Source organism: Talaromyces atroroseus (genome assembly GCF_001907595.1).
Source record: "Talaromyces atroroseus strain IBT 11181 chromosome Unknown scaffold_0, whole genome shotgun sequence".
Classification (NCBI taxonomy): Eukaryota; Fungi; Ascomycota; class Eurotiomycetes; order Eurotiales; family Trichocomaceae; genus Talaromyces; species Talaromyces atroroseus.
The window spans coordinates 880,293-892,767 of record NW_017971432.1 but is presented as its reverse complement, the minus strand read 5'-3'; the positions used below and the strand labels follow the sequence as shown (position 1 = coordinate 892,767).

Below are 12,475 nucleotides of genomic sequence, written 5' to 3'. Positions count from 1 at the left end.
ACATTCTGAACAATTACATCCGCATATACGCGAGTTCTTCGAATCTGTATCCTCCTTCGTATCCAGAATTGGGGGCTGACCCCTGCCTAACTCGACCCAACAACTGCGTTCCAGTTAATCACCCCGTTGGTACAGTTCGTCGTGATAGCTGGTCCCGTAGCATACGCGACTTCTGTTCTATTCCTCACTATTGAGAACGTTGTATTTCCCGTCTGTCCATTGAACGGTACCTCAAAGGTATTCATCCCAATTTGGCTCGCAAACAAGGTGGTTATGGAATTATTACTGCCAATCTGCACCATGAGCCAGCTCGGTTCCTTAATCAGGGCGGCAATGTAGATCTTGTCTTCGGCAAGGGAAGCTGGATCCATTTCTTGCTGACCTTGCTGCGGGCAGTTGCCTGTGGTGCCCCCGTTGCTGCCGGAATTGTTTGGATTAGGCCTGTACCAGTAAACCAGTGTGTCCTTGGTTACCCGTATCTTGGACCTGTCGCCTAGTTTGTACGATGCGATATAGTATGGCAATAACTCTCGCCATGCATCGTGGTGGTTGTCCTCGACATATCGTGCTGCTCCTTGCGGGATGCCATCAGCATGAATAGGTCCGATGTAATGCGACTCTCCATAATCGTTCCACGAGATGACCTACTATATGATTAGCGTACACCAAACAACAGGAAGATTGTCGCATCGTACCTGAACGAGATCTGGCTGGAAACGATATATCTGTTCCCACCGATATGTCCAGAGCTGCGCTCCTTTCCATAGCCAATTTTTGTTCCACTGCGGAAGATTCGTATAGAACCACGGCGAAACCGGCATCATGTAAGGCTTTCCATTGGTGACATTCGCCCATGCCTCGTCGCTATGTAAGGTCTTGTCATCAGCCCCTGCCGGCCACGCATCCCAGCTGAAGAAACCATCAACATTATGCCGAACTTCTGCAAAGAGTTGCACTCCCAAGCTCGTCCAATCCGGTATGACAAAACAGTCAGTCTTGTTGCGAATAGAGGGCCAATCTTCAATGTTACTAACGCCCTCAAAAGTAGATACGAGCGGTCTTCCGTAGTAGTAAAATTGAGCTGGAAGTGCTTTGTACTTGTTGATAGCATGGACCACTTTATTGGCAGGCCATGGCCCACCAGATTGATAATCGAAGGAGAGGAAAAGAGAGAAATTCCCCACTGCATCCGCCGCGGCATATGCTTTCTGCAAAATCTGGTCTGTGTTGGTGTCTTGTTGGCCTATATTCAAAGCAAACCCATCGAGGAGGGAGTGTTTTGCCAATTTAATTTCTGATTCCCATTGTTCCTGTGTAAGACCTGCTGCGTTGCCAACCTGCGTAGGATTTTATGTCAGCTCTAGCCCAAGTTTTGTTGAACACAGAACACTCAATGAAACGGTGCTACACTCACCAAGAAGTGTGCAAAGACGAACTTGGGTATAACAGCTGTAGCTTGAACTATACTCATTGTAAAAAATAAGTAATATAGATGCATATTGACAGGTGAAGAATGTCAGATAAGGAGTGACAAGAAAGGCGAAGAGGAGAAGAAAGGACCTCACTGTGTACTTCAAGGAATAACGCGGAAGTAGCTATCGTAAAGTTTTCCTTTTTACAAGTAATTGAGTGCACCACACATCAACATTCTTACATCTCTACATCGAGGTATTCAAGCAGGCAAGGCAGACCAGGAGAAGGAGTAAGAGACACGATCAATGCGCATAACTTCAAACAATAATAGAACCCTACACAAAATGTAGAATTTCTTATGAATGACACAACTAAAACCAAACGTTCCAACAGATGTGCATATAGGAAATAGTACCTGATTAGTGCACGTACATTTTATTATCATTTTTGTTGTCTCGGTCTGGCATGGGCAAGGGAGGTGGGTTCCACGTGTTGGAATTTGCGGGAAATTGAGTCGTATGCCATTTTTTTTGTCCGACCATTAGTATGATCTTTCTATAAATTCCTTAATTGGACTGTAACTGCTGTCCCTTGTAGGGAGGTGCTTAACACCTCAGTTGTAAATGGGTACAGCCGGTCCTGCATAATGACGATCTCATATTAATTCTAATTAATCTGAATATTAGGACGTGTATGGTTTCATTTCTTACGCCGATAATCGTACTCTAGTGACGCAAATGTTTTAATTCATGAAATTGATTCTTACGAACCTTGTCGGCTGGTTTTTTCCATCCCAAGGGCCCCATTAGGTTAATTCCGAACCATAACCCTAACTAATTATCTACTAAGGCACGCTCTTTGTAAACGAAAACCGGATATAAAAGACTTAAAAGAACCTATATTCTACAATTATATAATATCAACAATAGTTATATCAGCACTTTGTCTTGTTCGCTTAGATGATCAATTGTGATGACTATCTCAGGTTTTCTTCATTGACTCCAGTACACGCCGAGCGCCTGCGAATTCAAATTCATCCAAGGTTTCTTGCCACAATCTTTCAATAGTATTTTTCCCCTGCGGTGTGTATAGAAGAGGAGGAAATCTAGAAGAAGAATGTCAGAGCCAAGCAATCAAAGAGAAAAAAGATAGAATACAACTCACGGTCGGATCTCCCAATCCATGATGAAACATCCATGAGACTCTTTTTGCTTTACGATAGTGGCATCTGAATATGCAGAAGCACCATCCGTTACACTGCGGGATATTGCGAGCAGCATAGGAACAGCGAAAATCCTGATAACTTTGGGCACGTCGCGGTTCAATCCCGTCCCCCTGGTCATCCCGGGGTCCACGAGATTTACAACCACATCGTCCGCGGATACATAATCTATGAGTTTGTAGAGAAACATCTGACAAAGCATTTTAGTCGCGCCATAGGTTTGAAGCCCCGGACTGGGGCCAGTTTTGGCATCATCGAAGGATTTCAAGAGTGGTGACTGCTGGCTATTGGAGAAGCTTGTCGCGAGAGTGGTACCCGAGGAAACAATAGACAATCTGCCTGGTGTTCCTGGCGGAGACTTGCTTTTCAAAATTGGAAGTAGCAGGGTAGCAAGAAGCATTGTCGAGAGGTAGTTAACCTGCAAGGACTCCTCGTGGCCGGTACTAGGGACCAGTTCGAAATCGGCCTTGGACCGCCCGGCGTTGAGGATAGCAATATCTAGGCGTGGTAGCTCGCTCTCCACACGCTTGACAAACTTTTGAATCGAGTCATATGAGCACATATCTAGCGACCACACACTTATAGTTGCATTTGGAAACTCTTCCTGGAGCTTCGAAGCTGCGGCTTTCCCTTTGCTCTCAGAACGCACAGTAATGATAAGGTGGGACAGATGTAATGAGAGAAATTGACGTGCGGATTCGAAGCCGAGCCCCTGATTTCCTCCTGTAATAATAAGAACTTTATCGGATAAACTGGTATCCTGTGGTGGGAACTTGGCCTTGTAATGTAACTGAGACTTGAAGAATATTGGCCACCATGAGGCGGCCAGGGGCTCCATATCCTTCGAACCCATCGTGAGTTGAGGTAGCGTGGCTTTGTGAAGATAGTGAAGACTTGTAAGTTGAGGGTAGATGGGAGCATACGATATTTATATTTCTCGAGAGGCTATGGCTTACATCAATTGTCCCAGAACAGCTCAATGCATTCACTCTCTCCGGAGCTGCAGTTTGACCCGCGATCGTAATGCATAGTGTGAAAGCGGTATAGTAGCAGACTCGGAATTAAACAGATAACTCCTAGAAGGGCGTGGCATACTTAAGTCCGCAGTTAGGGGATTTTTCTTGTGTTTGGTTTGAATTGAGGGCAGGTTACATTGAGGGCAGAAAGCGAATTCACACTCAAGAAGATGCGTATATGCACTGTCCCGTTCGGGTTTAGCGCACTGAAAATGCACTTTCTTCATCTGGAATGGGAGGCTGAGACTTACTAAATACGGAATAGCTGTTTATTCTTCTTCTGACTTCACCCCAAGGCTCATACTACGTTCGAGTTATTTTGCATGGAGGTTCGGGATACGCTGCTGTTGACAATAAAACCCACCTCGGATTTAAAGATTCAACCCCTAATTTCCATGCCCCTACCTAATGGAATCAAAACGAAGCGCCTTTCGACAGCAACGATGCGCAAGGTCATGCCCCGGTACCAAGATTGACCTTGAGTTCGTCAGTGTCAGGCCAGATGATCAGGATCAGAGGATGAAAACACGGTCACTTATTCGAGCAAATGCTGCCCACTTTCACTGGCGTCACAATCGGCCTCCCCAGGATAAAGTCATAGCTAAGCGGTCAGGGCGTGGTACTGATATTCGCCATGACAAGCGGAGGCCGGTAAACAGCATCCAACGTGGACCCAATAATATTATTAACTCGCCCCTGTTGTATAAATCTGACTTCCCTGGTGCGTTAGTCAATTATTGCATTGCATTTAGTAGGCAACCTAGCCCCTATCAATATATCACAGCTAATGGTGTCAAGATGCCGAGGTTGTTCTTCCCGCTCTATTCCCTGACAGCGCCGACAGTTTCAACATTAGAGCGAACCTGGTGCAAATGTCAATATCGAACCCCTGTGTTCTGCATATTTTCATTACCGGGGCTTTGAGCAATTCTCCACAAGGAAACCTTGCTGATACACCTTCTGATCGTATTGCCTTCGACATGTTTCGGTCCCGCGCCGAGATGGTGCGAAACTTGAGTGTTGCAATCGAAGATCCTATAGAAGCTTGCAAGGACATGAATATTTTTGCTGTTGTTGCATTGGCCAAGGCTGGGAAGTCTCAGAAAGTGGAAGATTTGCCACTAAAAATGCCAAAGCAAGGTCCGCTGAAAAGCCTGCAGTTACTGAACTGGCTGGCATTATCGGAGACTGATCCAATTCATTTTGACGGTTTGTCGAAATTAATTGAGCTCAAAGGGGGACTGGAGAAAATTGAGATCCCAGGACTCGCCGCTCTCATATCACTGTAAGTCAGCTGCATGTGTTACGCTACGAAGTTAAAGAAGAATCTAACCTTCCAGTAGAGGAGGGCTTCTAATCGCAACTCGACAGTGCACTGCACCACGTTTCCCAGTGGTTCCGCTGCCGCGCGCGTCAAGAGAGTTTATATTCCATGATCAGGGAGTGGGCTTTGACGCGGATGAGGATATTTACATGGTGTTATCAATGCTAAATAGCTATACCATGATGATCGACGATTTCTGCGAGGGTCGAAGAATAGTCGCGGCTTCCGTGCTAATTGAACACAGGAACATGACGCAGCATGCTTTGCTCTCACTCCCGCCGAGGATGGGTAGATCTGAGTGCTGCAGACTCACAGCTTTAATTTACAGTCTGCTTGTGACATTTCCGCTGCCGTATAGTGTCGCGCCATTTAAATACTTAGTAACGCAATTGAGAATGGCACTCACCGACTGGGATGGTGATGATCACATGCTGGTTTGGATTCTTACAATGGGAGGTATTGGCGCAACTGGACTGGACGAGAGGGTATGGTTTATGAAAATGCTTCAGGATGCTGCAATGAGGATAGGAGTCAGGTCATGGATTGAATTAAAGAAAATCATCAAGAGGGGGCCATGGCATGAAGCAACAAATGATAGAGATGGCCAAGATTTTTGGCTTGAGAGCAGAATAGCTGATTGATAGTTTCTCTCCCTGCAAATGCCTCCCGAACTCGATGACTCTATAGACGAGTCGTTGCATTGTGCGATCATAAATTGTTAGTTTCATTCACCGCAAGAAGCATATTAAGCAGGTACGAGAAAACATCACATACATAGTCAGACACTCGAAGGCAATGCACCCCCAATATGACAAATTCAATTCGATGTCCAAGAAACACACCAATGGCAATCCCAAACTGTTGCTAGTTTATCTAACACTGATGCGAACCGGATGTCGATTTTACAAGACTTCCTAAATATACCAAGCGATGAGACTGATGTGATAAAATCCAATCGAACTTTTATCACGGTAACATCGAAATTTAGGTATATAGAACTTCTGTCTATCCAATGTATATTCTCTCAATATTGCCATTTAGTCAAACAAATGACTAAGAAAATTGCTTTTTTGTACAGATTCAATGCCCGAACATGATATATAATTATAAATTATATTGTAATAAAATGACAAAATAAATGTATGCGTGACGAAAGGAGTGAAACGAAGTGTGATGCAATCAACGCTTGTTGAAGTTCAGGAACCGTGCCTATATGGTATTGTGAGTGAACAGGGTTCAAAAACGAGAAAGTAAAAAATGCACTTACACCGAGGAAAAGTATAATAACATTGCTGACGACGAAGCAGAGGAAGATACCAAAATCTCGCCAGCGGTTGCTATAGTCCAAGTCAAAGGAAGCATAGAACTGATCGCCGACCTTGTAGGCACAGTACTGGCAAACGTCGGTCGCATTATTGGTGATATAACCCAGTCCACCGGATTCAAAGTATGAAGACATGTATTCACCACAGGTTTGACCGGAAGGTGCAGTAAAAGAATTGAGTTCTGATTCCTTGCACACGACTTCACGTCCATGAAGTTCAGTAACCACCATACCACCGATAAGCCTTGTGAACGGATCGAGTTGATATAGCCAAGCCCTCCAAAATCCAGGAATCTGGGGCTTGGGAACCGCCACACCACAGAAAAGAGCAAATACAACGACAAGCGGGGGGTTGAGCTGCGACGCGATGTATGCACTTGGTGTGATTGCTGCAACCATCTGACCCAACGTCACCGAGAAAAACTCAGTAATTAGAATCATCAGGAACTGATATCCCGCACGATCAGAGGCAGACTGGAAAGCTGGAATGTAATAGATCGGCAAGAAGAACGCTACCGTACAAAGCAAACTGTACGGAACCTCGGCGATAACCATAGCAATCGCGAATGCAATTGGTCTGTATGTCTTGGACGCAGATTCGCGGTACGAAACCAGTCGTGACATATCATACTTAGGCTCTACCTGCTGGATGATAATGGCAGGAATGACAGTAATCTGGAAAAGTACGAAGACACGATACTGAAGAGATGCTCGCGAATCATCCAATTGCAGAAACATTAGACCAGTGAGAAGGGCGATGGCTGCATGTGTGAACAATCTGGTAAATCCGTAGTTGGGCGATCGCCAAAATGAGAGGTTCATTCTTCGCACAACAGTCTTGATCTGATGCCAAGTAGGCGTCGCGTATTCTACCTCTTGAGTAGAGACTTCAATCTCCTTGGTTTGTGCAATACGTTCTGCTTTCATATGCGATATATCTTCCTTTATCTGAGACAATTCTGGTGATTCACTCCAGATATCACCCCAATCACGACCCCCAATACGAGGCGTTTGTCCAGCGCCTATAGCATCAAGCATCCACTCAGCAGGATTTGCGTTCGAAGGGCAATCGGCTCCGTTACGTCGGAAGTAATCAATCAGAACCTGGCTGTCCTGTCCAATGTCTCCGAAATAAACACATCTGCCACCTTTTTGAAGAAGGAGCAATCTATCGAAGCTTTGAAATAATGCTGAGTTAGGCTGGTGTATAGTGCATAGAATGGCTTGTCCAGCTGCCGACAATTTGCGCAGAAAACGGACAATGTTGAAAGCAGACTGGCTATCAAGGCCGGATGTTGGTTCATCCAAGAACAACAGAAGCTCAGGCTTAGCTGCAAGTTCAACTCCGATAGTTACCCGTTTACGCTCTTCCACAGACAATCCGAATTCCGGAAACCCGATGATTGCATCTGCCAGCGGCTCCAATTCCAGAAGAGAAATAATTTCCTCTACATACGCATGCTTCTCAGATAATGGTACATGGTATGGTTGACGAAGTTCGGCCGAAAAACGCAGCGCTTCTCGTACAGTCTGGGTCGCCTCATGAACATCAAGCTGTTCTGCATATGAGGTACCACGCTGAAAAGATAGACCGGGCTTTTTGCCATCAACCAAAACATCACCCGAAATGACTCCAATGCTTTTTCGTGCTGCTAATACATCTAACAGTGTTGTCTTTCCAGCCCCAGAAGCTCCCATTAGAGCCGTTAGTTTGCCCGGCTGGACATAACCATAGACCGAATTCAATAACCGACGGGTACCAGCGGGAACCGGAACGTCATAGTTGAGGTCTTCCCAGGTGAGTATTGCCTTTGATGTAATATTCAAGTTGTCGGAAGATACTTTATTTTCTTTGTTTTGACGTTCCTCTTTCTTGGCTATTAACGCCTCATTGAGCTTTTTCCTTGCATCGTTCTCCTTTTGATAGAAGGTGATAGTTCTACCACCTGCTCCCCAGCTCAAGACTTCTCCTAGCCAGGCATTGGTGAACAAGAAAAACACAGTCAATGCTACTATGATTCCAAAGTTGCGCCAGAGGTTGCCAACTTCATAGTCAAAACCGGAGCTGAGATAATCAGTACCTGAGATAAGATATGAACCAGGCGTACTCCCCTGGAGAGTACATGTCTGATGATTGATATCATTGTAGCCCGGTCCAGAAGGTATCAATGCAGAAGAGTCACAAGTCAAGGTAAGCCGTTTGAACTCATTGACCATTAAAGCAGTGAAACCCAGCCCCAGTGCATTGATGTAGTAGATCCATCGAAGCCAAACCTGTTCACTTTGATATTGGATCAAATAACCAGCTGTGAGCACGTAAAGAGTGATGATCACGGCAGCAAACTTCATCGCGTAGTCAAAATCAGGACACAGGCATCCAACTGTTCGGAAGAACAACGTCATGGAGAGATAACCAGCTATAATGATCAGAACAAAGGTGAAGAATGCCCCTGCGTCAAGAACTAGACCACACATGAAGTACACAATAATACTGAAAACGCATATTTGCACCGCAGCAAAAGCGCTATCAACCAGGATTTGAGCAATCCAAAGCGCAGCCGGACGGTGGAACGTGTATCCACGATGCTTATTTATAATCGGACGTCCCAGCATTGTAGATCCCAATTCTGCGAACGCTTGAAATGCATTGAAAAGAAGTGACATGAAAAGCAACCCACCACGGGTGAAGGCACCGGAACTATTAGTAGGGATTTTATACCAAACTGTTCCCAGCACAATCGCCGTTCCTATGGAAGTCACCCAAGAAACAACCAGACCAAATTTATCCTGCCACTTGACGAGGAATTGACGTTGCATTAATACCCATATCTGGAGATAGAACGGGATAGAGTAAACAGAGGATTCCGAAGTAAACTTGCGTTTAGCTTCTTTGTGAGCGAGCTCAAACTCCTCAAACACGTGCTTCTCCTGTTGGATTTCAGTACGATAAGCAGCCATTTGCTCGTCGAGAAGCTCTCGATACCTCGATTCGTTGAAAGCCTTTGCTAAAGCATCTGGTGTAGAGGGGACATTGCCGGCATTACGACCATCCTGGTATTCCCTTTCAAAGGGATCTGTGCAACCAGTCAAATAGTCAGGGGTTGTTTGACGAGGCTTTGGCTCGAAACCAAGGTCTTCAAAGTAAGCTCTCGCCTCAGAAGTAGGCCCAAAAAAGACTTGACGCCCTTCGTCGATGACCATCACTTTGTCGAATTGGTTATAAATGCTTTCGGAAGCCTGATACAAAGACACGAAGGTTGTTGTCTTGTAGATGTTGGTCATGATTCGGAGCGACTTCGCAAAATCTAGGGCAGTAGATGCATCCAAGCCGCGAGTTGTATTATCCCATGCTAGGACAGTAGCAGAAGTTGCCATCATTTCTGCTATGCTCACTCGTTTGCGCTCACCTCCTGAAATTCCGCGGACGAAAGCATTGCCGACTACTGTGTTGAGCGTGTGCTCGATGTTGAACATTTTCAACAGCAATTGAATGACCTTTTCCTTAAATTCTCGCTTGGATATACCACCTGGTCTCTTGCCGGGGGTCTTGGTGTCGAGAGCGAATGAAAGGGTTTGACCGACAGTCAAAGTAGGATGGTGAATGTCATCTTCTTGATTATAGACAGCTTCGCCGCGAAATTTCTTTGCAAATGTCTCGCTATCAAAAGACCCGTACATGACATCACCGTCAATAGACGTATACCCAAATCGTTGGTTCGTAATAACTTTTAAAAATGTGGTACAACCAGAGCCTGGCCGGCCCAAGACAAGGACCATCTCGCCAGGTGTGAGTACTCCCCGAAAATCGTGGAGAATATCAACTTCTGGGCCCTGCTTCTGCAGTCCTAGAAGTGATTTTAATGTATCGTAAACATTGAAAAAGCCGATTATTGCATCCGGAAATGTTTGTATAAAAGTCTTGACGCCGCCAAATCCTCGAACGGTAAGGCCGTCCCAAATGACGCCTACATTTTTAGTTAGTGTCAACCCATATCCAGGACTGCCTTTTTTTCTTTCTCTTTTTCCTGTATTTCAAATAGGAGATTTGGATAACCTACCAATATGTTTAGGCTTAATACCTGCCTCGTTTTCGGCGGCTTTTGATCCACGGAGAGTAGTCTCCAGATCCCATGGCTCTTCGGCGCTGGAGCCATGTGAGCTAGCAGTCTTCTCAATATCATGCACGGGTTCTTGTTTGGAGAGTCGCCTAGCCTGTTGGGAGAGACTGGAGAGTTGCCTGTTGAGTTCCTCAAAGTCTTTTTCCGCACGCTCTACATCGACGCCGGATTGGATTCGACTCAGTCCATTGACGTTAGAAGTCCTCACTTGTTCCCGGACCTCTTCGTAGGTGACCTCGGTGCGCACACTTTCGAATTCCCTTGTCCACACCTCGGTGGAAGGCTCCGGTGTCGACATGCTTCAAGTAGGATCACGATAGACGAGAGACAAGGGCGCGTTCGTCGTTTGTCATTTGTCTCTCTCACCGAGAGAAAGGCATTCCGGTACGCGACGAGTATTTAGAGGGCGGCCAACAATGGAAGGGACAGGAATGCAATAAATAGTAATTGAATATCATGCGAACAATCTAAGACATGCATGTAGGAATCGACGAGAGACCTGCCTGGAAAGTGTGCACGGTAAGGAAGCAGCGCGAAGAGCTAAAAAAGAAAAAAGGAAAACAAAGACGAAGAAGTGAAAAGGAGGAGCAGCTGGTGGTGGTGGGAAGCTGGCTCTTTCCCAAAAGGGCAGCTACCACCTCCGCGGGCAATCAATCGTTTGCAAGGACTCACTCGCTTGCTCAAGGGTTACACGGCATGTCATTATTTCACCAACTAGTATTTGTTTGTTTGTTTGTTAAGTGTTTCTTCTTTTCTTATTCATCAGATCATCGACCGGTGATCTGCAGCCTACTAGCGATAATGCTTGGTGGGGAGCGCCGAATCCGACCATCCTTCGTGATTCTCTGCGCATTCTTCCTAGAGGAATAAGCAAGCCTATCAGTTTGTCCAACATCCATCCGCTGGCGTTTTACGCATCAACCTACACCTTACCCAATAGAAGGGCTTCAGTCGCACCAACGGCATGTTGGAGATGCGCCTCCTCTGTCGCTGCGCGCTTTTTTCGTCCGGCGTCCGCCATCTTTTCATGCGAGGGAGTATTCAATGATTCGTTGAATAATCATGTGTTACGGAACACTACTCCGTATTGGTTACTCCGATACGTGAGGGCTTCATGCGGCGAGTAGTTACGTGCTTGTCCTTGGACCTTGGCAGTCTGCAAGGTCTGCGTGCACATGATCGACCGAAGCCCGTATTATTTAACTGCCTGTATGTGTCTTACGAAATCTTCCTCCTCGCCATGGCCTAACTACTTGACATGGCAAAACGTTGAGCTCAGCTGAACCTGGTCCCAGATAAATTCACCATCCCTCCCTTCCTAGTCCTACCGCCAGAGTAGGAGCGGAATGGAATCGCATCCGCAGACTTTATCAGCCGTTTTGTCTGAGGATAGACTCGCTGCCCAGTGTAGTCCCCTTTGGTGGTACGTGATCTTACCGATGCTCTCCATCATGTCTGTGGCAAATCTATGGATTCACATTGTATTTTTGCCTCACTGCCATGAAGCAAACATGAGTGCCTAAGCTAGGTAGTCTTGTGAAGCAGAGCTTAACTGTTTTTCCGTGAACATGCCCCGACAAAAAGTTTTAGAGAGCTAGGGGTGATAGGAATTTCTCCCAGATGTATGTACTGCACTAGTTATACAGTATACAGATATCCATTTGGCATTTTAATGTTTCTTTTCCGAAAAGGTCGCTCCGTCATGTAAGACATCAGGCTGCCTGCCTCTTTGAAAAGCAGAGCTTGCTCAGGAGCGCCAATCTTTGAGGCCCAGAAGGGAGGCTCTTCCCTCTTATAGTTAGAGAGCTTCATTGTTCGGAATTATCGATGGTTCATATCAAAGCGGAGAAAAGGCAACAAAGAAAGGCCGGAGCTGCCGAGAACTTGTAGGCCGACTTTCACAGACATGGGCATGCGAGCGACATTACTATTCATTCAGATTCTGGTCGGATTTCTCTTTGTTCAACTGAGACTATCCAATGTTTACAGTAGAGGCAAATCCAAAGCACGTGTTTGTGTTTCGTGGCACGAGATTCTGAGATCTGCCGATGCCTCAGA

General features: G+C 45.8%; 4 protein-coding genes across 4 annotated transcripts; 1 reads left to right on the top strand and 3 right to left on the bottom strand.

Annotated features, from left to right (window-relative positions):
• Nucleotides 1-86: 86 nt before the first annotated feature.
• On the bottom strand, nucleotides 87-1,858 carry UA08_00309 (hypothetical protein; the record flags this gene model as incomplete). The annotated part of the gene is made up of 4 exons (XM_020260101.1): nucleotides 87-644; nucleotides 696-1,337; nucleotides 1,415-1,461; nucleotides 1,846-1,858. 4 exons carry the CDS (start codon nucleotides 1,856-1,858, stop codon nucleotides 87-89), a joined length of 1,260 nt encoding a protein of 419 aa, XP_020124746.1.
• Nucleotides 1,859-2,394: 536 nt separating this feature from the next.
• UA08_00308 (hypothetical protein) lies at nucleotides 2,395-3,488 on the bottom strand (the record flags this gene model as incomplete). Its single annotated transcript, XM_020260100.1, has 2 exons — nucleotides 2,395-2,518; nucleotides 2,578-3,488. The coding sequence occupies 2 exons, from the start codon at nucleotides 3,486-3,488 to the stop codon at nucleotides 2,395-2,397; spliced, it is 1,035 nt and encodes a 344-aa protein (XP_020124745.1).
• A 571-nt stretch (nucleotides 3,489-4,059) lies between these two features.
• On the top strand, nucleotides 4,060-5,087 carry UA08_00307 (hypothetical protein; the record flags this gene model as incomplete). Its single annotated transcript, XM_020260099.1, has 3 exons — nucleotides 4,060-4,372; nucleotides 4,450-4,936; nucleotides 5,045-5,087. The coding sequence occupies 3 exons, from the start codon at nucleotides 4,060-4,062 to the stop codon at nucleotides 5,085-5,087; spliced, it is 843 nt and encodes a 280-aa protein (XP_020124738.1).
• Nucleotides 5,088-6,154: 1,067 nt separating this feature from the next.
• UA08_00306 (hypothetical protein) lies at nucleotides 6,155-10,715 on the bottom strand (the record flags this gene model as incomplete). The annotated part of the gene is made up of 3 exons (XM_020260098.1): nucleotides 6,155-6,184; nucleotides 6,243-10,264; nucleotides 10,358-10,715. 3 exons carry the CDS (start codon nucleotides 10,713-10,715, stop codon nucleotides 6,155-6,157), a joined length of 4,410 nt encoding a protein of 1,469 aa, XP_020124737.1.
• Between the last annotated feature and the right edge of the window lie 1,760 nt (nucleotides 10,716-12,475).